This window comes from Cetorhinus maximus, chromosome 5, assembly GCF_964194155.1.
Source record: "Cetorhinus maximus chromosome 5, sCetMax3.hap1.1, whole genome shotgun sequence".
In the NCBI taxonomy this organism is placed as follows: domain Eukaryota; kingdom Metazoa; phylum Chordata; class Chondrichthyes; order Lamniformes; family Cetorhinidae; genus Cetorhinus; species Cetorhinus maximus.
Genome location: NC_135883.1, coordinates 86790309 through 86816032, shown reverse-complemented (window position 1 = coordinate 86816032; position 25724 = coordinate 86790309). Strand labels below are relative to the sequence as shown.

At 46.8% G+C, this 25724-nt stretch overlaps 1 protein-coding gene across 1 annotated transcript in view; it reads right to left on the bottom strand.

The window, feature by feature from the left end:
• Nucleotides 1-25724, bottom strand: part of trdn (triadin) — a 565816-nt gene that overhangs the window by 490751 nt on the left and 49341 nt on the right. Inside the window, exon 2 of the mRNA XM_078542852.1 lies at nucleotides 5789-5995. Within this exon, the coding sequence (XP_078398978.1) occupies nucleotides 5789-5995 (207 nt within the window). The remainder of the gene's footprint in view (nucleotides 1-5788; nucleotides 5996-25724) is intronic.

Here is a 25724-nt window from a genome sequence, read left to right as displayed (position 1 = left end):
TGAAATGCTGATGACACAGGTGAAAGGACTTACCCTTCTGAAGTAAAAGTTGCAACAGCCCAGCACAGGTCAGGGAAGGAGTCAGCACCAAGAGCTTTGCCAGTTCAGAGGGTCATCACCCTTCTGGCATCACATAGGTATCAGATCAAGGGAAAGGCTGCTTGGAACTCACCTGAATGCAAGAAGGCGGCAGCTGGAAATGGATGCTGCACCCTCAGAAATTGAGGCCATTGGAAAAGCAGCAGCCTACATATGAAGGGCAGATACCAGGTATCAGGAGGCCAGAGGAGAAAAGTGAGATACTACCCTTTCTATAAAGTCTTCAGGCAGAGGCAAAGACACCTGAACATGACTGAGGCAGGTGGTCACAGATATCTGTGCCCTCGTCAGTGTGGACTGTAGACCTCACACCACTGATTGTCATGCCCTGCCAGTAGCAGTTAAGTTAACTGTGGCCTTGAATTTCTTCACCGTTGGATCTTCTAGGGTCAGCCGCGGATCTCTATGGGATTTCACAGGCAGCTGTGCACTAGTACTTCATCCTAGGGGCAGGATTTTTCAGTCGGCGTGTGGGGGCGGGCCCAACATGCTGACTCATAAAATGATGCACGATAATGCTGGGCATGTGTCCCGAGATCATCGCGCAGTCCTGGGATATTTTGTTTGGCGGGCGCGCGCCAGAGTCAGCTGCGCGCCCACCGATATGTAAACGGTCTATTAAGGCCAATAAGAAATTAATTGCCGTACTTGTTAACGCTGCCCATCCAACCTTACAGTTGACAGACAGACGGAAAGGCCAAACAGCCTTCGCGTTTTTTAGGAAACCTCATCCATGAGCGGGATGAGGTTTCCTACTTTATTCAATAAATAATTTTTTTTTCCATAAATATAAAAACATGCCCCATCTCATGTGACACATGAGGGGGCATGTTTAAATAAAGTTATAAACCATTTATTTAATAATTTAAATAGCGATTCAATCTCTGTGAGGCAGCTCCGTGCCTCAGAGAAATGAAGCGCTCTTTCGCATGCATGCACGTGAAAAAGTGCTGACCCTGACAGTCTCTCCTCCCCCCTCCCGCACATGTGGCGCTGAGCGCTACCGGTCAGATCTTACGCTGGGTGGGCCTTAATTGGCCAGCCCACGTAAAATGGCAGCGCGAAGCCAATCACGAGCGGCGATCGGCTCCGCACCCGCCCCTGTCTGCTCCTGCCGAGCCAGCCCGCCGCCTGAAAAATTCAGGCCTAGGTGACAGCTGCCCTCTTTTCCAAGGCTGGACTGTACATCAGATTCACAACTGATAGACTGTCAAAGGGTCAGAGGTCACTGGATCTGGTGCTTGAACTGGTTGAGCGGTGCCCTCCAATACTCTCCTTGGTCAGTGTGATGGTCTACTGCACTCGCCATAACATGTGTATTTGGAGGATGATAATGCCTAGAAGGAGACAGCTCATTAGTGGAGCAGAGGAGCAGGAAGTGAGAGAGGAGGAATTGGGGGTAGTGGGAGTGGTGCTGAACGGAGAGGTGCCCCTGCTGTGTCACAAAGTGACCTCCTCCTGCCACTCTCTGGGAAAAGGACTTCCCTCCTCTTCCTGATGGGTGCCTGGCTTCTGGCTCCTCTCTGAAATCTCACTTCCCTGTGGTGCAGTGGAAGGGATTGATGCAAACTGCAGATCCCTCCCTCAGGGCAACCAGCAGCCTTGGTGATGGCTGTCGTGGATGTCTAAATGAGTGTCATGTTTCTAACCCACCTCCATTCTGCCTGCATTGGCTCTAATTGGACAGGAAACCCGTCTTCATATCAATTAAGAGCGATCACCCCCAAGATCATCTAAACTTCAGTCAGTTTCCTACTGGAGGCTTGTTTCTGACTCTTCTATGTCGAAAATCCAGGGCTTTGATGTTGCATGACTCTTATGATATCACTGTTCCATGTCAATGTCAGGATTTCTGATAGGAGACATGAGTCTATTGGTGAGGATATACCCTTGTCCCTCAGCAGCCAGCCTGACACTCCGTGGTCTAGGTGGGACCAAGAACTGGTGCAGTATAAAAATACATCACAATGCAGCATAGTAGCTGATGTTGCTGATATCACCAGCAGCAGTTCAGAAGGAGCCAATTTAATATCTAAAAGCCGTAAGCAACTCGCCGTCTTCCTGTTGAAGTGTAGCCACTGTATACACTCTGAATTTCAGGTATAGTATTTGTTTCTGAAAACCTAGAAACTGAAAGCCATTATCATTACTCCCCCTCCCATTCTTCACCCTCTAAATGCATCTTCTTTGATGCTTACATTGCTGCTGCTCTTCCTGCTGACCTAGCAGCCTTGAGGATAAGTCCAGCAGCATCTTCATGTTCACCAAGAAAGTTCTGGGAAAGAGCTCAAAACCCCTGAAAGCACTCTCTTCAAAAGAATTTCATAGCAAAACACTAGTCAAAACAACCAAAAGATTGGCCAGAAACCACCCTAGAAATCCAAAATGACTAACAAGTGACTCACGTTAAATAGTGATTATGAGGGCTTACTGATGCTATTGTGTTTTGCTGGGCTGGGCTTAAGAAGTGACATTTCAAGTGAAGCAACAGCTTCAGAAAAGTCAGAAAAGTGGATGCATTGGCAATAATATTCCAAAATTCCCTGGATTCTGGAAAGGTTCCAGTGGATTGGAAAAATGCTAATATAATGCCCTTATTCAAAAAGGGGGAGAGGCAGAAAGTAGGAAACTATAGACCAGTTAGTTTAATGTCTGTCAATGGGAAATTGTTGGAATCCCTTATTAAGGAAATAGTAATGGGGCATTTGGAAAGTCAAAATGCAATCCATCAGAGTCAGCATGGTTTTATGAAGAGTAAATCGTGTTTGACTAATTTGCTAGAATTCTTTGAAGATGTGACAAGCAAAGTGGATAATGGGGATCCTGTAGATGTAGTATATCTGGACTTCCAGAAGGCCTTTGATAAGGTGCCACACAAAAGATTAATACACAAGTTAAGATCACACAGAATTAGGGGTAATATATTAGCTTGGATAGAGGATTGGCTAACCAACAGAAAGCAGGGATAAATGGGTCTTTTTCTGGATGGCAAGCTGTAACTAGTGGGGTGCCACAGGGTTCAGTCCTTGGGCCCCAACTATTTACAATCTATATTAATGACTTGGATTCAGGGATATAAGGTACTATAGCTAAATTTGCAGATGACACCAAAATAGGTGGGAAAGTAAGTTGCAATGAAGAAATAAGAAATTTACAAATGGATATGGACAAGTTAGGTGAATGGGCCAAAATTTGGCAGATGGAGTTTAAATGGTTAAGGGTGAGGTTATCCATTTTGGTCGGAAGAATAATAAGGCAACTTATTATTTAAATGGAGAGAAACTTCAGAATGCTTCAGTGCAGTGGGATCTGGGTGTTCTCGTGTGTGAATCGCTGAAAGCTAGAATGCAGGTACAGCAGGTAATAAGGAAGGCAGATGGAATTTTGGCATTTATTGCTAAAAGAATAGAGTATAAAAATAGGGAAGTATTGTTGCAACTGTACAAGGCATTGGTGAGACTGCACCTGGAGTACTGTGCACAGTTTTGATCCTCTTCCTTGAGGAAGGATGTAGTTGCATTGGAGGCAGTTCAGAGGAGGTTCACTAGATTGATTCCAGAGATGCGGGGCTTGTCTTATGAGGAGAGATTGAACAGTCTAGGCCTATACTCGCTAGAGTTTAGAAGGATAAGAGGAGATCTAATTGAGATGCTAAAGGAGATAGACAAAGTAGACGTGGAGTGGATGTTTCCCCTTGTGGGGCATTCTAGAACAAGAAGCCATAGTTTTAGGCTAAGGGGTGGTAGATTTAAATCAGAGATGAGGAGGAATTACTTTTCTCAAAGGGTCGTGAATCTGTGGAATTCACTAACTCAGAGTGCAGTGGTTGCCGGGATGCTGAATAAATTTAAGGAGGAGATAGACAGATTTTTAATTAGTAATGGGTTGAAAGGTTATGGGGAGAGGGCGAGAAATTGAGTTGAGGCCGAAATGAGATCAGCCATGATCGTATTGAATGTCAGGGCAGGCTCGAGGGGCTGAATTGCCTACTCCTGCTCCTAGTTCTTATGTTCTTATGTGGCTCACGTTAAATAGTGATTAAGAGGGCATACTATTGCTACCATGATTTGCTGGGCTGGGCTCAGGAAGTGACATTTCAAGTGAAGCAACAGCTTCAGAAAAGTCTCCTGATTCAGACGAGGACCTTGATTAACATGTTTTAATGGTATCTACATTTGTTGCAGGTGACCATCAGGGATGGTTAACAAATGCCGAACCGAAAAAGATGCTGAGCATACTTCCACAGTCCCATACAGGCACAGGACATCACGCTACAAAATCCCATTTTGTGGTGCCTATTTTGGAACCAGAAAATGGGCAAAACACACACCAATATCCACCTCTTATGTTTCTTTGTTGGAAAACACTAATTATTTTTGGGAAAAGACTTTGTGAACAAGTAATTACTCTCCCCTGCATTCCCATCTTCCACAAGTTAGATTTGAAATATAATGCAGGGTCTGGCAATGCTATCATTCTAATAATACCTGAGATGAACTGCTTGCATTCCTAGTCTATTCCCTTGTACTGAAATTATAGCAAACAGGATAGCTGACCGTGCATTTCTGAGAATAAGATTCGGGTTGCATTGCCAGTGAGTGCCATAGGTCATACATTCCTACTGAACTACACAATATCTCACTTAGTTCCTACTTCGCTTTCCTCCTTTAAGACACTCCTTAAAATGTATTTCTTTACCAAACTTTTGATCAACAGCATTAGTATCTCCTTAAGTGACTCAGTGTCATATTCTGTTTTATAATGCCCCTGTGAAGAGCCTTGGGACATTTTAGTGCATTTCAGGCTTTATATACTTACAAGTTGTTAATGCTGTTCCTGTAAGTCTCAGACAGAACGCCTCCTCTTATACCATAACAGGTAGTTATAATATCTTACAAAATGATACCTTTGAAGCAAATATATTTTATTTTAATTCAAAATAACTAAAAACATATTTTTGTGCTGCTAATACCTGTAGTTTGAAAAAGCAAAAATTATTTTTCAGAATCTTAAGTTGAAAATGCATTCACAGGGTGAAGCATAAACTACAATGCACAAAATAAGCATCATTTTAATTCCAGATTAGCTTAATTATTACAAATAAAACATTCACAACTTTTTCTTCATGGGTTGAGGGAGGGGATATTTCTGCCACTGCATCAGCAAACTAGTGAAACATCCAATCAAGTGTTATAAAATTCGTCACCACCAGAAAGCTTCACCTGCCAAAAGTGCATATCTTAAATGTTGGTATGAATTTTGACCATTATTTTGTATGTTTGAAAAATTGCATGTAACGCTCATTTGAATTCCTAATATACACTGTCAGCAGGTGAGGGTCATCATCAGGACTGTGGAATTAGAAAATTATTCTTTTCAATGAGCATCTTGTAATCTCCTCCTTGGTGCTGAAAATATTCATCTATATCAAGGATGGAAATACTGTTCTTTCTAAGTAAATTCACCTTTCTAAGTAAATTCGGTGCTACAGCCGAATTCTAAATGATAGTCAATTCAAAGTCATCTTTTCAGTATTAAATGAAAATAGTTATTCACCGTCTTTAACAATGCTTAAAGTCATTGAAGACATTTTAATCAATGTGTATGCAATAATTAAATTACATTTAAACTACTCTTGTAGTTTATCTGTAAAAAATATGCATTTCTTCTTGTAGATTGTATTACATACCAACAAGGCTCTTATAGTCCATTAAGTCAAACATCACAATCGCCACTGCTGACCAGGTTACAATCAAAGCCACAACCAGGAACCATGCTGCCGGAGAGCTGAAAGTTGTAGCAAGATCTTCAGAGACAGATTTCTTCGATACCTTTGCCAAAGGTGTTGGGAAAACTCCATTTTTATTATCGAATGTGGTGGTGGTTGCTGGGTAACCTGGATAATTAATGTTATGAACATGGTTAGAATTCAATATTTTCAAAAAGAAAATTACAAGATGTAGAAAAATTGCACTAGTTATATCATTGGACTAAATTGATTTTTTCAAAACATATGATTCTATTTTTCCAAAGTCTAATACTATGGGCTGGATTTTACGGCCCCTTGCTGGGTATGTTTTCAGCGAGGTGGGGCACATAAAATGTATTGGGTGGCCAGCCCAGCACCTCCCCACCTACCCCCAACCCGGCCCCCATAATACGGGAGGTGAGTAAGGAGCCCACTAGGCCATTACTCTTAGGCCTATTGAGGCCCTTAAATGGCCAATTATTTCCCACTTCAGGCCCTCATTCCAGCCATAAAATGCTGGGCAGTGGCAGGCGGGTGCGAGTAAGAATTCTGTTTATTAACACCACAGGTTAAAAGGCGGGAAGGAAGGGGCCAGCAGGTCTTGAGGGCATGTCCTCTTCCCACTGGGGTGGACGTCCAACCCTCATATCATTAAGGCTGCCCACAGTGTATTATGGCTGCCCAGAGCGGCCTTGAATTGGTTGGATTGGCACTAATTCTTCTTGCATGCGGGTAAGCAGAAGGCCCCTCCGCCCTCACCCCATAATCAGCTCTATGAATAAATGTTATCAATGTATGGTGGATGATATTTGTCCCAGTCGATTCAAGCTCCCAGTCGGTCACTATGCTCAAACAGAGCATGAGTAATAAAATCAGCCATTGTACTCTGAGAATACTCAGAGAATTGAGCAAAACAAATCTAAGCTGACACTCCAGTGCAACACCAAGGGAGACTGCATTGTCTTTAGGATGAGACTTTAAAATGAGGCCCCATTTGTTCTCTCATGTGGACCTAAAAGATCCTATAACATTATTTTGAAGAAGACAAGGTGTTACCGCTGGTATCCTGATCAATACCTATCCCTCAATCAGCATAACTATACAAACAAATCTGTTTATTATCACATTGCTGTTTGTGGAAGCTTGCTGTGTTGGCCACCACATTTGCTACATTACAATAGTAACCACACTTCAAAAGTACTCCATTGACTGCAAGCCACTTTGGGACATCCTGAGGTTGTGAAAGGCACTAGATAAATGTAAGTCATTCCTTCTTTTTGGAATATAGGAACAGGAGTAGGCCATTTAGTCCCTCAGCCTTTCTGCCATTCAACAAGATCATTGTTGATCTGTGATTTAACTCCATATTCCCACCTTTGCCTGGATACCTTTGGTAAACAGAAATCTTTCAGTCACAGATTTACAACTAACAATTGATCTAACATCAATTGCCTCTTGCAGAAGAGAGTTCCAAACTTCTACCACCTTTTGTGTGTAGAGGTGATTCCTAATTTCAACTGAAATGGGGTTGCCGCATTTTTTTAATAATCTCATGGGCTGAATCTTGCCCATGCTGGGCAGGCTAGGCAGGAGCAGGCGGAGGCAGGCACGGAGCTGATCACCGCCTGCGATCGGCTGCACCCTGCCATTTTACGTGGGCGGGCTAATTAAAGCCCGCCCAGCATAATACACATTACGTAGCACTCAGTTCTACCTGTGCATGCGAAAGAGCGCAGAAATCTCCCTGAGGCACGGAGCTGCCTCAGGGAGATTGAATAGAGAATTTAAAAGTTTTTAAAATTCACGTGAAAAATTATTTAAACATGTCCCCTCGTGTTTGTCAAGTTCACCAAACTTATTTATTAACTTTATACAGCCTGCAGGGAACCTCATCCCGCCTGTGGATGAGGTTTCCTGGAAAACGTGAAGGCTGCTTGGGCTCTTCGCCTGCCCACCAACATTAAGGTTGGATGGGCAGCGTTGTTAATGTTGTAAATTACTTTCTTAATGGCCTTAACAGGTCTTTGACAGTTCAGCGGGCGCACAGCTGACTCCGCCGCGTGCTCGCCGAACGCAATATTGAAATAACGCATGATGATGTCGGGACATATGCCCAACGTCATCTCGCGTCATTTTACGCGTCGGCGTGTCGGGCCCGCTCCCGCATGCCAACGGCAATATTCTGGCCCATGACTCGTAATGTGATGGCGTTGTCATATGATCACTGTCTTAAGGACATTTTTTATCTCAGCATGACAGCAAGTCCAGACAACTTTTTGCATCCTGAGTTATCAATTTTTAAAGAGATTTCAGCACATTCGCTTGATGTTGAAAATTCCCCAAGTATTACAGCTACAATGCTAATAAAATATTAGGAGTAACTTTAGTGCTGAAATAACAAACCATCTTAGCAATATAAACAAGGCCAGCAATTACTGTTAACAATATCAGTGAATGAATGGTTAAGGTGTGTCATGACATTTTTTCTGATCATTAGAAAATGGGGTTATATCAGGACTGATGCTGGCCGCTCCTCCCCCACCCACCACATACAATTGGAATTGGGGAGGCATAGCCTGTTTTCCAGCATATTGTACCACAGGGGTTAATTCTCTAAATTAATGGCCCAGATTTTGCAATGGTATTGATGATGAAAATGTCAGCATTCACTGAAACTGACAGAATCTTCAGAAATTTGCATTTACACCGAATAACTTGGAAATCCAGAAGTTGCTGTTAGTGATTTTACACTCCTCCACAGGGTGCACTGTTCAGGTCCCCCCAGAGTGCAATCATTTAGTGGTCAGCAAATTGACAAAAACTTCCACTTTTATGCTGTTAGTCTCTCTATAAAAACTCATGAAAAAAATGAGATATAACCAAGGCCTGAGTTTTTCAGTCGGCATGCAGGGGCGGGCCCAACACGCCAGCGCATAAACTAACATGCGATGACGTCGGGTGTGCATCCTGAAATCATTGTGCTGTCTCGCGATGTTTCGTTCGGCGGGGGAGCGCCCAAGTCGGCGGCGTGCCCGCCAAAAACTGATAGGCCTGTTAAGGCCATTACGAATTAATTAGTGTCATTGTTAACACTGCCCGTCCAACCTTACGGTTGGGGGCAGGTGAAAAGACCAAGCGGCCTTTGCTCTTTTTTAGGGAACCTCATCCACGAGTGGGATGAGGTTTCCTAAAGCTTTTATGAATCAACTAAAAAGTTTTGTGAAATATAAAAACATGTGGCACAGTCACATGAGGGGACATGTTTAAATTAACTTTTTTCCATTTTTAAAATAATTTCAATTGCAATTTAATCTCCCTGAGGCAGCTCCATGCCACAGGGAGATTGAGGCGCTCTTTCGCGTGCATGCATGGAAGAGTTCCGGCCCAGACTCTCCCTCCTCCCCCCATCAGCACAGGTAGCGCTGAGCACGACGGCTCACGTCTTACGCTGGGCGGGCCTTAATTGGCCCACCCGCGTAAAATGGCGGCGCGGAGCCAATTGTGGGTGACAGTTGGCTCCGCGACCGCTCCCACCTGCTCCCCCCGAGCCCGCCCGCCGACTGAAAAATTCAGGCCCAGGTTTTTAATGGTGTACTAACTTCATAATAACATATTTTATATTTGTGGAACGTCAATTTTCTCCATTATGATAAAATATATTTTTAAAGTTTGTTTATGATATTTTTGCTTCAATCTTTTGTTATCTGCAAATTTAACGTATAAGTGAAGACAGTTTTTAACTTCAAGTTTTGCTGCCTATGAGAATACTTCAATGTGATTGGCTGCTTACTCTGCTTGTTGCCATCACTGTTGCTGGGCACCTGGACCCTCCCTTTGACTTGGTGCCAGATACAAACAGCAGCCGGAAAAGGGGAAGTCCGTGCCACAGAGATTCTAGTTCTCTATCGGCATCTTTCTTTGAGGTCAGAGGCAAGCTGCTGACCACAAAATCTAATTCCATGGCTGAGATTTTCTTGCTCCATCGAGATGGGACCTGTCGCCAGAGAATCAGAGGCCCAGACAACAGTTTGTTGTCTTTTGGCAGGACGGATAACTCTGGCAGTGGGCGGGGCTGGAAAATCCTGCCCTATAGCCAGGATTTTTCCCACGTTGGGCAGGTTCAGCGGGGGGCGGGCAGAGCGGTCGGGAAGCCAATTGCCACCTGCGATTGGGGCCGGACCATGATTTCACGCTGGCGGGCCAATTAAAGCCCGCCTAGTGTGAAACGCATGCTGCAGCACTGCATGTGTGGGGGACGGGGAGGAGGAGGGCGAGCGGGGAACTTCATGCCTAAGCACAAGTGTGTACAGGGAAAGCCCGCTGGGGCAGAGTTGCCTCAGGGGGCTGAAGATATAAAAAATCAAAAATAAAATTTTTAAAAATGTGACAAAACATGTCCCCTCATGTGTCTCTATCATGTGACTCTGCCACATGAGCAGGGAGACATTATTCAGGAAAAGTTAAAGTTTTTATTTTATTTTTATTTGCTGTGGAAATCTCATCCTGACCGTGGATGAGGTTTCCTGATAAAATGCAAAGACCGCTTGGCCTTTTTTGCCTGCCCGTCCACTGTAAGGTTGGACAGACAGCGAAAAATTACATTTAATTGATACTTTAATGGTCTTAATAGGCCTGTTAATTGTCGGCTGGCGCACTGTCAACTTCTGTGCCCGTGAGTGCACGATGACGTCGGGTGCTTGCTCGAATTCATTGCGCATCATTCTACGCTCGTTCGGGTCGGGCGCATGCCCACCTGATGAGGTACAAAATTCTGGCCTATGTGTTTTAGTTCATTAAGCTATTGAAAGAATGCAGCTCAGTTTGGAATAGGTGAAGCCCATGAGTTATGGTATCTGAGTAATGTGGGAAGATTCAAATGCTTTTACAGTGCAAACAACATTTATAACACTTTTCTGTAGCTTCTGAGACTCTTCTGTCAAAGTTACTGTGGTCGTGTGAGAGTCCTCACAGAAGTTCACTTCTTCTGAACTCTAAACCACCAAATGTATACAGCTCCAAGATCCTTAATCTTCCATAATTCACGGTATGCTTTCATTTATTTACCTTTTAATTAAAGCTCTTACATGGCCTTGGCTACGCCTAAAGTTCGACTTTAGTTTTTATCTCAAAAATAATTGGGGTAAGAATGGCCTCATTTTGTGAAAAGACCCCAGTGCTCTTGCTACGGGAAGTCCAACAGTGAAGGGTGGCTCCAGTTATTGGAGACAGTTGCACTGCAATAAGAATATAGCCAAGAAAAGTTCATGGTGATAGAATATGCTATTGGAGTCTCACCTGCAGACCAAACATGAAATGCATGTGAAGCAGAAGTGTTCTGGCCTATGTAAGATTACCAAGATGAGTATGTAAGCAGAGGGCAACATTTTAATAGGTTATCCAAGCAAGCTTCTTCATTTATTCTTACTATTAATATGGTCCACCAACACAGAAGGAGAACAGAGGGAACCTAGCCAACTGCTGATCATTTACAATCTTTTTTTCTGCCTTACTATGGTGTGTGTTCCCTGTCACCCATTAAATATCAAGCATCAAGTATGATGTCAGCTCAAAGTCACTGTATACTGGGTGATCACAGACTTAAAGGCTGATGTGCTTGACGTTTAATGTCAGGTCATTTGATTTCAAAGTTTCCTCTCCAACTAATGCCCTTCTTTACATCTTCTTTCAGAATAAGAGCATATGGAACAGGAGGCATTGCTGGGAGTCACCAAAGTTGTGACTTCTGGCTTCTTATCAGGAAATTATCAATATTCTGAGTGTAAGAAACACTAGATAATAGGGAAGGGTGAACTCAATGGACTCAGCAAGCTCATGGCTGATAGCTCTTACGTTTCATTGCTTATCTTATTTTCTTATTGATTTGCTCATTCAGTCCCTTACACACAGGTCTAAATTCACATAATATTTTTTCATCATGCACAGCACTGTTTCAAGGGTTATATTAATGCAAGCATTATAAAGTATGTTCTTATTCTGCTGTTGCAGGTGTCCAAGAGGAGGAGATGTCCAAGAAAACTGGACAGCCTTGTCCAAACATCTCACTTTAGGAGTTGCCCCTCCTTTAATGGCAACAATGATCTGTGAAAGCTTTGTTAGCAAGCTGCGGCAGAGAGCAGTTGGTGAAAAACTGAGCATGAGGGAGGGAACGAAAGTATGGGAAGTGCAAACTGTGGGCCTGAGGTTCAACTAAAGATGTTCTTTAGCTGGGATTTAGATTCTTTAGCCAAGGATTTAGATTCTACAAGGTCTGTCTGAAAATCATTTTTGTAGCTTTGCAGCAGCAGTTAATGCAATAATTTAAGAATTAGTCACAAGCCTGTACAATCTGGGGAAGGGATAGTGGAGGGATCCACTATCTGTGAAGTGTTACATTAGTGCCTGACCAAGCTGCAGACCATGATATGGCCATTTCAGAATACTTTGCAGTGGAGCATCCTTTGGCCAAGGCTCTGAGCTCAAACATAACTTCTCTCACAAAATTCCCATAGCTCCAATCACAGGCTATCAGCTCCAATCTATAGTAATCAAGCTGCAAACACAGAACTTGGCAAGGGTTGGCTGAAGCTGTTAAACAAGCAGTAGCTTCCATATAGAGTTACAACAGCAATTTGGTGAGTGGGAATTAGGCGCAGAGTGGGGAGGTGGTGCTAAGTAGCAAAGGGGCAACAATAAATGAGCAAATATGTAAATAATCTGAATAGTTAATGAGATTTAAGGAGATAAAATTAAAAATTAACTTTATAGATAATACCAACATTTAAAGAATTGCATTAAATAAAATCCTGTATTAATAAGTAATAAACACAAAAAGGGGGATACTAAACTAAATATACTCAAAATAAATACATATAAGCAAAATGAAATGTTAACTGAGACCCATTGCCTGAAAATCCTGTGTCATGTGAAAATTCCAGAAAGCTTCATGTGCCCCAGATAATCACATTTGAAAGAGGTGCCTTCAAATTGATTAGACTTAGGGGAGAATTTTCCCCATGTCGCGTGGGCCGTGCGAGAGCAGGTGTGGGCGGGCGTGGACCCGATCGCCGCCCACGATCGGGTCCACGCTGCCATTTTACGCGGGTGGTCCAATTAAGGCCCGCCCAGCGTATTTCTCGACTCCTGAGAATAGCGGGAGTGGGCGGGTGGCAGCGGGTGTGCACAGACCACTGGGTCCAATGGCAATCCGGTGGCCTGTTTAAATGAAGGCCTGGCAGCCTTTGCAAGGCTGCTCACAATAGCGGGGAAAAGAGCACAGCAGAGGGCTACTGTGCATCATGCAAGTCCGGAGGGTAGGCCAGCAGGGCAGGCCAGGCCGGGGGGGTAGGCCAGCGGGGCAGTGTGCCCCTCGTTTCTCCGACGAGTGCCTAGCTGCCCTCCTGGAGGAGGTGGCAGCGTGAAGGGAGGTCCTGATTCCGAGGGATGGGAGGCAGAGGCCACCCCGCCTGATCAAACGTGTGTGGGAGGAGGTGGCCGAGAATGTAAGCTCCCATGTTGTTGTGCGGTGCACATCGGTCCAGTGCCGTAAAAGATTCAACGACCTCCTGCGCTCAGAAAGGGTGAGTACCATGTTGGCTGAGATCACTTAATGCAGCCATCACCCTTTTCTCCCTGCGACCCAACCCACCCCCGCAACTCTGAGTACAGTAACAGCATTGAATCCTTCACGGCATGTATCCCTCGCTGGGGGGGGCCAACAGATATTGCCCATGCCTAGTTCACCCTGAGAGGGTTGAGCTAAGGTGGGTTCTGCACCCGCAGCGTGCGTGACACCCAGAGGATAGAATGGGGGTGAAAGTCATGGATCTGCACCTAGGCATAGTGCTGGAACTGGGAAGCATGTTGAAGTCAGGGTGCTAACATGCTGGGAGAGGAGCTTCCAGATGACGGGGCACCAATCCATCTGCTGGTCTTTGCATTCCACATGCTTGTGCCTCCTCTAAAGTAACACCTTATGGTGCCACATGTGAAGGAGGCAGCATTTGGGCAAGGGCGGGGGTGGGGTCAGCCCTGGCTTCTTTGGGTGAGTGTGCGGCAGCTACAGGGTGAGGAAGAACCTTCAATGTCCCACTCTGGCTGGGTTGGCAGGGATGTGATGGGACTTCAGGTGCAGGCTGGACTTATCAATGCCCTTCTCTCCTTTTCAGGAGAAGACTGCACACAATTCCACAGAGCAGGTGCGGACTGGCGGAGGCCAGGCCCAGCTGGCGATCCTGGCACCTTTTGAGTAGCAGGCCATCGATCTGGAGAGGCACCATGCCCCCCAGGTCCACCGGTGGCAGTGAGGCTGGGGTGCCACTGGGAGGTATGCTTAGCGAGCACTCAGGTCACCATGTGTATCCCAAAATCCATGGCACTGCTAAATGCTCAGTGATTGAAGTTAGCAGCATGGGTTGACCATTGGTTATAGAAGGGTGAACGCATAATGATCCAGGGGACTGGCATGCAAATTGACATTGTCTGCACTGTAACTAATCAAATGTCCTTGTTCTTCCTTTCAGCATCACCGGAGCAGGGCCGGGAGGAGGAGGCAGAAGGCCCACCTCTCACCCCTGAGGGCCCAGAGGAAATCCACTCACCAGCATTGCACCATCTCTGCCAGGCAGGCAGCAGTGCAGATACTAGCACCTCAGTGGGAATTAGTTCTTCGGCTACTGTCTTGGGGCATGGAGGTGAGGGCACTTCACGGTCACTTGAGGTGCGGGCAGAGACAGAGAGTGCCAGCAGTCAGAGGACTGATATGTTGCCATGCTTCAAGCTGATTCCTTACTTTTGCAAGTGGACAGGAACTCATGATGTTATGAGTGAGTTGTCTGACATTGAGCTTTATTGACAAGGGTCTTAGTTAATGTTACTATCCAGGCAGATTTAGCATTCAGGTATCAAGTATAGAGCCCTGGCATGTATTGGAGGTCTATTTGTGTAGGGCTAGCTGGAGGTTCTTTGGATTAAAGGCTCCCAGGTGTCCCTGCCTCCCTGGAGTATGCCTGGGTCAGCATCTACCCCTTCAGCATTCCCCTGTGCGTGCTCAGCCTCAGACTCACTGCTGGACTCATCATGTGCATCTGGAGCAACTGTGTCTACATCTTCCTCGTCCACTGCGTCGCCCCTTTCCAGCGCCAGATTATGGAGTGCGCAGCATGCAACCACTATCAGCGACACACGATCTGGGGGGTATTGGAGTGTGCCCCCGAACGGTCCAAGCATTGGAAGTACATCTTGAGAAGACCGATGGTTCTCTCCATCATAGCCCTTGTGGAGGCGTGGCTCCTATTGTACCTCTGCTCAGCTTCTGTTATTGGATGGCGGAGAGGCGTCATGAGCCACTTTTTGAGGGGCTAGCCCTTGTCACCCAGCAGCCATCCATCCAGCCGCCCTGGAGCACTGAAGAACCTCGGCACCTGGGAGTGTCTGAGTATGTAAGTGTTGTGGGAGCTGTCTGGGTACCTTGCACAGACTTGCAGAATCTGCATCCTGTGATCACACACTATCTGCACGTTCATGGAGTGGAAGCCCTTCCTGTTGACGAAGGCACCGGGCTCACCTGCTGGCGCCTTGATGGCCACATCTGTACAGCCTATTGCACCCTGGACGCGGGGGAAGCCAGTATTCGCTGTGAAGCCTCTGGCTCGCTCTGCCCAGCTGGCCTTGTCCCAGCGGTAGTGGATGAAAGTCAATGCACGCCTGAACAGAGTGTCCGTCACCTGCTTGACAAAAGTGTAGACAGTTGATTGGGAGACTCCGCAGAGATCACCCACCGACTCATGGAAAGAGCTGGAGCCACAGAAGTTGAGGGCAGCTGGCATGGGGTTCCCTCCCACACAGCTTGCAGAGATCTCAGGGTCTATCATCTGACAAATGGAGGTGACTGTCTCCCTTCAGAGACAGAGCCTCCTTCGGCACAGCACCTCCGACATATTGAGATAGCTGCTTCGCCGCCTGTAAACCCTGGCAGCAGGATAGTGGCATCTTCTGCGACCCCTTCCGCCTTGGACTTCCTGCTGGCCGTGCGCCCCTTGTGCCTGCACCTCTCTTCTCAAAGATGGCTCCCCTGGAGGCTGAATGTGGACTCCTGGCCCCCTCACCCTTCTGGCCCCCCACTTCTTCCTCAGAGTAGGTGCCTCCAGTGGAGAGCACAACTCCCATTCCCAGGCTAAGGGAAGGCTTCCTGAAAACTGCAGGCCCCAAAAATGATCTTTACTGTGGAGCCCTGACCTGAAGGCTTTTACTCCTGTCCAAGCAGCTGGTATGAGTTTTGAAGTATTCCTGTTCACACAGGCAAGTATCAGTAACTTTCATAGAAACATAGAAAATAGGAGCAGGAGTAGGCCATTCAGCCCTTGGAGCCTGCTCCGCCATTCATTATGATCATGGCTGATCATCCAACTCAATAGCCTGCTCCCGCTTTCTCCCCATACCCTTTGACCCCTTTCGCCCCAAGAGCTATATCTAACTCCTTCTTGAAAGCATACAATGTTTTGGTCTCAACTACTTTCTGTGGTGACGAATTCCACAGGCTCACCACTGTCTGGGTGAAGAAATTTCTCCTCATCTTAGTCCTGAATGGTCTACCCCATATCCTCAGACTGTGACCCCTGGTTCTGGACTCCCCCACCATCAGGAACATCCTTCCTGCATCTACCCTGTCTATTCCTGTTAGAATTTTATAGGTTTCTATGAGATCCCCCCTCATTCTTCTGAACTCCAGCAAATATAATCCTAATCAACTCAACCTCTCCTCATATGTCAGTCCCGCCATCCCAGGAATCAGTTGGGTAAACCTTCGCTGCACTCCCTCGATAGCAAGTACATCCTTCCTCAGATAAGGAGACCAAAACTGCACACAATATTCCAGGTGTGGTCTCACCAAGGCCCTGTACAATTGCAGCAAAACATTCCTGTTCCTGTACTCGAATCCTTTGGCTATGAAGGTCAACATGTCATTTGCCTTCTTTACTGCCTGCTGCACAAGCATGCTTACCTTCAGCGACTAGTGTACAAGGGCACCCAGGTCTCATTGCACATTCCCCTCTCTCAATTTATAGCCATTCAGATAATAATCTGCCTTCCTGTTTTTGCTACCAATATGGATAACCTCACATTTATCCACATTATACTGCATCTGCCATGCATTTGCCCACACACTCAGCTTGTCCAAATCACACTGAAGCATCTCTGCATCCTCCTCAAAGTTCACCTTCCCACCCAGCTTTGTATCATCTGCAAATTTGGTGATATTACATTTAATTCCCTCATCTAAATCATGAATATATATTGTGAATAACTGGGGTCCCAGCACCGATCCCTGCGGTACCCCACTAGTCATTGCCTGCCATTCGGAAAAAGACCCGTTTATTCCTACTCTTTGTTTCCTGTCTGCCAACCAGTTTTCTATCCATCTCAATACACTACTCCCAATCCCATGCGCTTTAATTTTACATGCCAATCTCTTATGTGGGACTTTGTCGAAAGCCTTTTGAAAGAGCAAATAAACCACATCCACTGGCTCCCCCTCATCAACTCTTCTAGTTACATCTTCGAAAAACTCCAGTAGATTTGTCAAGCATGATTTCCCTTTCACACTTAAATACCTGAAAGATAACATTCGCGACCCCACTCATCTCTCTTATCCCGCCTGTGGATGAGGTTTACACAAATGTCTTCTACCCACCATCCCGTTGCGCCCGTGCGACGTCCTGAAGATCGCACGAGCCCCGAAAAATTCAATCAATTGCTGCCTCAAGGGCCTTAACTGGGTGATTAACTAATGGCAGGTGCGCATCAGAGAGCATTGCGCGTCCGCCCACCTAAATATCGTGATGGCGCACGTGACATTGGGACGCTCGCCCGACATCACCGCACTTGATTTTATGCATCGGCGTGTGGGGCCAACCCCCCGCACACCAACAAGAAAATTCTGGCCTTAGAATTCTGAACTTGAGGAGCAGTTGGAATCATTACGGAGCTTATGAAAGGCTGAGAATTTCCTGGAATGCACACTTCATGACGTGGCCATTCTGCAGCTACAGAGAGTTCAAGAGGATTGTAAGCTATGGTAGGAAGGAAGTGACAGAGCAGGAAAAGGCAGGCAGTGCAGGAATCCTTCAGGAGTATGGCAATTTATTACCTCTGGATTTCTGCTCTACTTCCCATTTCTTTCATTTTTTAATATATGCAGTTTCTAATTTGAAAGTACTGTGAAATATTTTAATTATCTATTGATATGTGGATAGATTTTTAACTTATGTAATTAATGAGCTGCATTGATGCACCGAAAGATCTGAGAAGACTTTGGGATTTCATGTCATTGCAGAGAATGCTACAAAACAAAGCTTCAAATTGCAGAATATTTTCCTCTTCCTATTGATAAAACATCCAGAATTATCTTTAAACTTTCTTTTTTTCGAATCCCTTGTTATTATTCTGTGATTTTAAAAGAATCTAGTAAACAACTGAGAAGTGTGGGATCATGCGTGAAAAATACTAATTAAAAGTAGAAGTCTGCGTCTACAAGCAATTGAAACAGTTCCATTAATTTTGTTTGTCACTGGGTGCCAGGCAAGCAACTTCAAAAAATAACCAATTTGGGACTTTAATATCTGAAGAAATTTGTAGCATTATAAACAAAACATTAAACAATATGAAGGAGTTCTGATTTAATATCCAACCAAATAAAAATATCCTGTTGGCTGCATAATCCACTTCTTTCTTATAAATATTCAAATATCAGTAGCTATTTCCCTTGTCCATCATAACATAAATCATTTCATTGTTTTTCACGATAAACCATTTCACACCATTTAGCTTTTGAAAGGTACATCAACAAAATGATAAAATGTTGCTGCTTTATAAATTGGGCAACCAATTCAACAAAGAGGAATAATAGAGAAACATCAAATGGACTATGTAGAGTTCCTACTATACAATAAACTTACAGCAGTACAGTGATCAAGTGCCTCTGTTATATTCAGTCATTAACTCATTAATATCATGCCATAGCTACAATGGCCAAATAGTGGCAATTACTCTTGCTAATGGTTGTTTTTGAACAGGTGGTATTGAACTAATATTTTCTGATAATAAAGCTGATATTGCAGTCTACACAAAGACATTAAAATTGATACGAAAAATATTTGTTGCCAAGGAACTACAGAACCATACACACTAAGCCATTAGTATTTCATTTAATGGGCAGCCAACACCATCAACATGACCATGAAGAACATGGCCACGGCTAACGAGAAAGGAGGCACTGTTAGACGTGGTTCTTGGGAATGAGGTGGGCCAACTAGACCAAGGGCAGAATTTTATGTCCTGAGGGTGGGTGTAAAATAGCGCGCAATAACGTCGGTCAAGTGTCCTGACGTCATCACGCACTCATGTGATACTTCGGTCAGTGGGTGCGCACGAGAGTTGGCAGAACGCCTGCCAACAATTAAGAGGCCTATTAAGGCCCTTAATCAAGTAATTAAAAGCAATTTTTCACTGCCCATCCAACCTTGCGGTTGGCGAGCAGGCAAATCAGCCAGGTGGCCTTTTGAATTTTTTAGGAAATCTCATTCATGGGTGGGATGAGGTTTCCACAATTAAATAAAAAATAAATATAAATTTTTGGGCAGCATTTTTATTCTATTAATGTTATTGTGAGTGAGTTCAATGTCGGGACATTTTTCAGATTTTAAAACTCTTTATCTTTGGATTTAAAATGGTTCAGCTCCTTGAGGCAGCTCCTGCCTTCAGGGAGCTTTCAGTGCGCACTCCCTCGCGCATGCACAGACTTCTGTGCTCGCATTCCTCCCAGCAGAATTGAGGTTCTCAGCACATATTTCACACTGGCTGGCCAATGTGAAATCGCGGTCGGGGGCCAATCACAGGTGCTTTTTTATTAATTCACGGGATGTGGGCCAGCATTTATTGCCCATCCCTAGTTGAGGATCCCTTCTTCTTGAGAAGGTGGTGGTGAGCTGCCTTTTTGAACCGCTGCAGTCTATGTGGTGTAGGTACACCCACAATGCTGCTAGGAAGGGAGTTCCAGGATTTTGACCCAGCGACAGTGAAAGAACGGCGACATATTTCCAAGTCAGGGTGGTGAGTGACTTGGAGGGGAACTTCCAGGTGGTGGTGTTCCCATCTATCTGCTGCCCTTGCCCTTATCGGTGGTAGTGATCGTGGGTTTGGAAGGTACTGTCAAAGGAGCCTTGGTGAATTCCTGCAGTTCACCATTGGACCGTTTCCTGGCTGCTTCAGGGCCCGCCCGTCACGCCCGCCCGATAACCGGAAAATCCTGCCCCAAGTGACAGTGGGAGAACATTTAAAGGATAGTAATCATTGTATCGTAAGGTTTAAGATGACTATGGAAAAGGACAATGAAGAATCCAGAATAAGAGTAATTAAATGGAGGAAAGCCAACTTCAATGGGGTAAGATCTGGGCCAAATAAATTGCAGCCATAAGTCGGCAGGAAAAACTGTAGCTGAACAATGGGCAACCTTAAAAGAAGAGAAGGCTCGGACACAGTCAAGGTATATTCTCTCAAAAGGGAGGTAGGGCAAACAAATCCAGAGCCCCCTGGATGACAAAAGAGGTAGAAATTAAGATTAAGAAGAAAAAGTGTGTTTATGACAGGTGTCAGGTAGAAATTCAATTGAGAACCAGGCTGAATACAGAAGGTTCAGAGGGGGAGTGACAAAGCAAATAAGAGAAGCAAAGAGGGAATATGAAAACAGGCTGCCGGCTAACCTATAAGGAAATACCAAAGCCTTCTGTTGGCATCTAAAGTAAAAGTGCGGTAAAAGGAGGAGTAGGGCTGATGAGTGATCAAAAAGATAATTTACACATGGAGGCAGAAGGCATACCTGAGGTATTGAATGAATACTGTGCATCTGTCTTTACCAAGGAAGAAGGAAACAGAGTAATGGATAATGGATGTTTTTCAGGCTGGAAGAAGGTTTTTGTGGAGTTTCCAGAGGTCGGTTCTGGGACCCTTGCTTTATTAATGATCTAGACCTTGGTGTACAGGGAAAAATTTCAAAATTTGCAGGTGATACAAAACTTGATTTGCAGATGATACAAAACAAATCGTTGAAGCGCTTACGGCACTGGATCCAGGTGCATCGCACCACATCGCGGGAGTTCACCACCTCCACCACATCCTCCCAGGCACATTTCATCATGTTGGGGGGCCTCCTCCTCCCATCCTGGGGAACAAACACTTCCCACCATGCTGCCATCTCCTCGAGGAGCGCACTGGCCCCCTGCTGGCCTACCCTCCAGCCTGGACAGAAGCATTGTAAACTGTGAGGAGGACATTGTAGAACTTCAAAAAGACAAAGACAAGTTGGTGGAATGGGCGGATAGGTGGCAGATGAAGTTCAATGTGGAGAAAAGTGAGGGGATACATTTTGGTAGCAAGAACATGGAGAGACAAAATAGAATGAAGGGCACAACTCTAAAGGAGGTGCAGAGGCAGAGGGACCTGGGGCAGAATTTTCCATAGTGGGGGGCAGAGCAGAGCGCCATCCGCGATCGGGTCCGCGCCGTCATTTTACACTGGCAGGCCAATTAAGGCCCGCCCAGTGTATTTCCTGACTCCTGTGGATAGCGGGAGTGTGCGGGCGGTGGTAGGTGTGCACAGGCTGCCGGGTGCAATGGCAACCCGGCAGTCTGTTTAAAAGAAGGCCTGGCAGCCTTTTGCAGGCTGCTCACAATGGCCAGTGCTAGGTTGCAGCAGAGGGGTTCAGGCAAGCAGGCCAGGCTGGAGGCCAACAGGGGACCAGTGTGCCCCTCGTTTTTCTGATGATTGCCTTGCTGCCCTCCTCGAGGAGGTGACAGCACAGAGGAAGTGTTGGTCCCCCAGGATGGGAGGAGGAGGCCCCCCAACATGACGAAATGTGCCTGGGAGGACGTGGTGGAGGTGGTGAGCTCCCGCGACGTGGTGCGACACACCTGGATCCAGTGCTGCAAGCACTTCAACTATTTGTTGTGCTCTGGCAGGGTGAGTACCCATGTTTGCTTTGGGCATTTAACTCAGCAGGTACCCTCTGCGCGCCTCCCCCCCGCCCCGGCCAAGTCTCAGTGTTGTGACTGCATTGAATCATTGACGGCATTTTTCCTTTGATATTGCCCATGCTGAGGTCAGCCTGAGTGGGTCATGAGATGAGTTTTCCCTTGCAGCATGTGTTGATCTGAGTCCCACATCACTGGTTTGGGGGCAACCTGGAGGAGCTGCACCTAGGTGCAGACTCAGAACTCCAGGACATGTCCTATTCAGGGTGATGATATGGTGGAAGGGGAGCTTCAAGGTGGCGTGGCAACGAACCATCTGCTGCCCTCTACGATGCACGTGCTTGCGCCTCCTTGCTATGGGAGGAAATACCATGTGGTGCCTAGGGTGATGTAGGCAGCATGTGTCCAAGGTTGGGGGGGCGGGGGGGGGGCGTTGGGGAGCAGGCCTTGCATCTTTGTCTGAGTGATTGGCTGCAGTGGGGTGAGGAGGCACTGGGGGCCTGATATGTCCCACTCTGGTTGGGATGGGCCATGCGTGAACAGAGTCAATGTGCAATTTGCCCTAATCAATGCTCTTCTCTCTTTTTCAGGAGAAGAATGCACAGAACATGGCTGAGCGTGTGAGGACTGGAGGCGGCCAGGCACAGCTCCCCATACTAAGCCGCTTCGAGCAGGAGGCCCTTGAACTGGAGAGGTGCCATGCACCCAGGTCTGCTGGTGTCGGTGAGGCTGGGGTGCCACGGCCAGATATTTATGCCCAACAGTGAGGTCAGCATTGTCCTCCCAACAGCCACAGCACTGATGATTATTAAATTAGTTATTGTTGAACATTACTGGACCATTGGTATGGAAGGTTGAGTGCATAATGAGCCGGGGGGACAGGGATGAACTTTGTCATTCTCTGCAGGCTAACTGATCCACTGTCCTTGTTTTTACTTTCAGTATCATCGGAACACGGCAGGAGGAGGAGCAGCAGAGGCCCCCTCTCACACCTGAGGGGTCTGAAGTCTCACCAGCATCACACCGTTTCTGCGATGCAGGCACCAGCGCAGATACTAGCACCTCGGTGGGAATTCAAACATCGGCTAGTGTCCCGGGGCACAGTGGTGACAGCACTTCACACTCGCTGGAGGAGCTGGCAGAGACAGATAGTGCCCATGGTGCCAGCAGTTGGAGGACTGCAGGGGACCAGACACATGCTCAGTTGGTACCTGATGATGTGCCTCTGGAGTCGTCCGCAACGCAGCAGGTGCAGAAAATGCGACTGGGTGTGCGGGAGCATCTGGGGGTGATACATGAGGCTATGCTTGGCTTGGTCTCCATGGTGGAGGAGTCTATGTGGACGCTTGCCAAAGCAATGAGCCACATGTTCAAGCACCAAGCGTCCTCCATGGAGACAGTGGTGACTCTCTGAGAGAGCCTACTCCAGGAGACCTGCCAGGGCTTCCTAGGGATGCACTCTGACCAGCAAACCGTCACATCGGCAATGATCTCAGCTGGTCAGTGCCAGTGTGGGAGATGGTGTTGGCATCAAGTTTCCCAGCTCGGTGCCCATCCATCCACGGTGAGCAGGGAGGTCCGAAGTGACCTTACATCAGCGCAGCACCTGCCTGTGGTCTATGCGGGCTCCTCTCAGGGTGCTCAGGATGAAGGCATCAGCTCCTCAGCCCCTCTCGCAGTGACCGTTTCACCCAGTGAGGCTGCGACGACTGGGGAGATGCCAGCTGCGGAACTGGCAGCTCCCTTCCAGGCGGGGCCAGCACAGGCTCCATGGGCCAGAGGACAACTGCCAAGGTCATCAAGGCCAGCAGCTCAGCAGAGTCAGCAGGCTATCTCGGATGCCACTCCCAGCGAGGGGGCAGCACCAAGATGTAGCACCCGTAAACGACAGCATAAGGTACCTTAGGCACACCACGGGTTTTTCACTGGTGATTTTGTGTTGGCCCGAGATGAGGTCCTTATTATTTCTTTTTGATTGTTAACACTATTGTTTTCTCTTTGTGATAAGTTCTTTTGTTTCATACATTAAATGCAGATGTGTGACCATGGCTGAGGGTGCCTCGTTTCTTCTGCTTGTGTATGGCTGACAAAAGTGTAATGAGTGATTTGTTGGACATTCAGCTTTATTTACAAGGCCCTTAGTTAGTGCTGCTGACCTGGCAGATTTTGCACTTAGGCCTTGAGTATCGAGGTGACAGCCCAGGCTTGTCCTGGTGATCCATCTGTGTTGTGCTAGCTGAAGGTTCATTGGATTCAAGCATCCCGGGTGTCCCTGCCTCCTTGGAGTAATCCCAGGTCAGTGTCTACCCCCTCAGCATTTCCCGTGCCTGCTCATCCTCGGAATCACTGCTGGACTCATTGTGTGTAGCCGCAGCCACTGTGTCGAAGTCTTCATCGTCCACTGTGTCCACCCTTTCCAGTGCAAGATTGTGGAGAGCGCAGGATGCAACCACTATCACTGAGGTATGACCTGGGTGATACTGGAGTGCGCCCCCTGAGCAGTCCAGGCACCAGATGTGCATCTTGAGAAGACCGATGGTTCTCTCCACCACAGCCCTTGTGGAGGCGTGGCTTCTATTGTAACGCTGCTCAGCTTCTGTTCTTGGATGGTGGAGAGGTGTCATGAGCCATCTTCTGAGGGGATAGCCCTTGTCACCCAGGAGACACCCATCAAGCCGGGTCGGAGATGAAGAGCCCTGGCACTTGGGAATGCCTGAGGATGCAGGCATCGTGGGAGCTGCCTGGGTACCTTGCACAGACTTATAGAATCAACATCCTGTGATCACACACTATCTGCACGTTCATGGAGTGGAAGCCCTTCCTGTTGACGAAGGCACCGGGCTCACCTGCTGGTGCCTTGATGGCCACATGTGTACAGTCTATTGCACCCTAGACACAGGGGAAGCCAGCAATCGCCGAGAAGCCTCTGGCTCACTGTGCCTGACTTGGTCCCAATGAAAGTAGATGAAGATCAATGCACGCCTGAACAGAGCGTCTGTAACCTGCTTGACACAAGTGCGGACAGCTGATTGGGAGATACCGCAAAGATCACCCACCGAGCCCTGGGAGGAGCCAGAGGCATAGAAGTTGAGGGCAACTGTGACCTTCAGAGCCACTGGCATGGGGTATCTGCCCACACAGGGGATATCTCAGACCTGATCATCTGACAGATATAGTTGACTGTCTCGCTTGAGAGACGGAGCCTCCTTTGGCACTGCACCTCAGACATATTGAGGTAACTGCTTCACTGTCTGTATACGCTGGCATCAGGATAGTGGTGTCTTCTGCAGTCCCTTCCACCTTAGACTATCTCTTGGCCCTGTGCCCCTTGTGCCTGCACCTGTCCTCCCAAAGGTCACTCCCCTGGAGGCTTAATGTGAAGTCCTGGCCACCTCCCCCTTCTAGCCCTCCCTTCCTCCTCAGAGGAGCTGCCTCCAGTGGACAGATCAGCTTCCATACCCAGGCTAAGGGAAGGCTTCCTGAAACCTGCAGGCCTGGAAAATATTCCTCACTGCAGAGTGCTGACCTGAAGGTTAAGAGTCCAGAAAAAGCAGCTGGGGTACGTTCTGAAGTACTGCAGATCACAGACAAGTTTGAAAAACTTTCAACAATAAATACTTCACAGAGCAGATTCACAACCACATTGACTCCTCAAAACGCCCATGGATGAGCTTAATACAAATGTCTCCTACCCGCCCGCCCGTTGCGCCCGTGTGCCGACCTGAAGATCGCACGGGCGCCGAAACATCGGCATCAGTTGAACACTACAGGGCCTTAACTGGCCCGTTAATTAATGGCGGGCATGCCCCCGCACTTCAAACGGAAAATTCTGCCCCTGGATGTACTTGTGTATA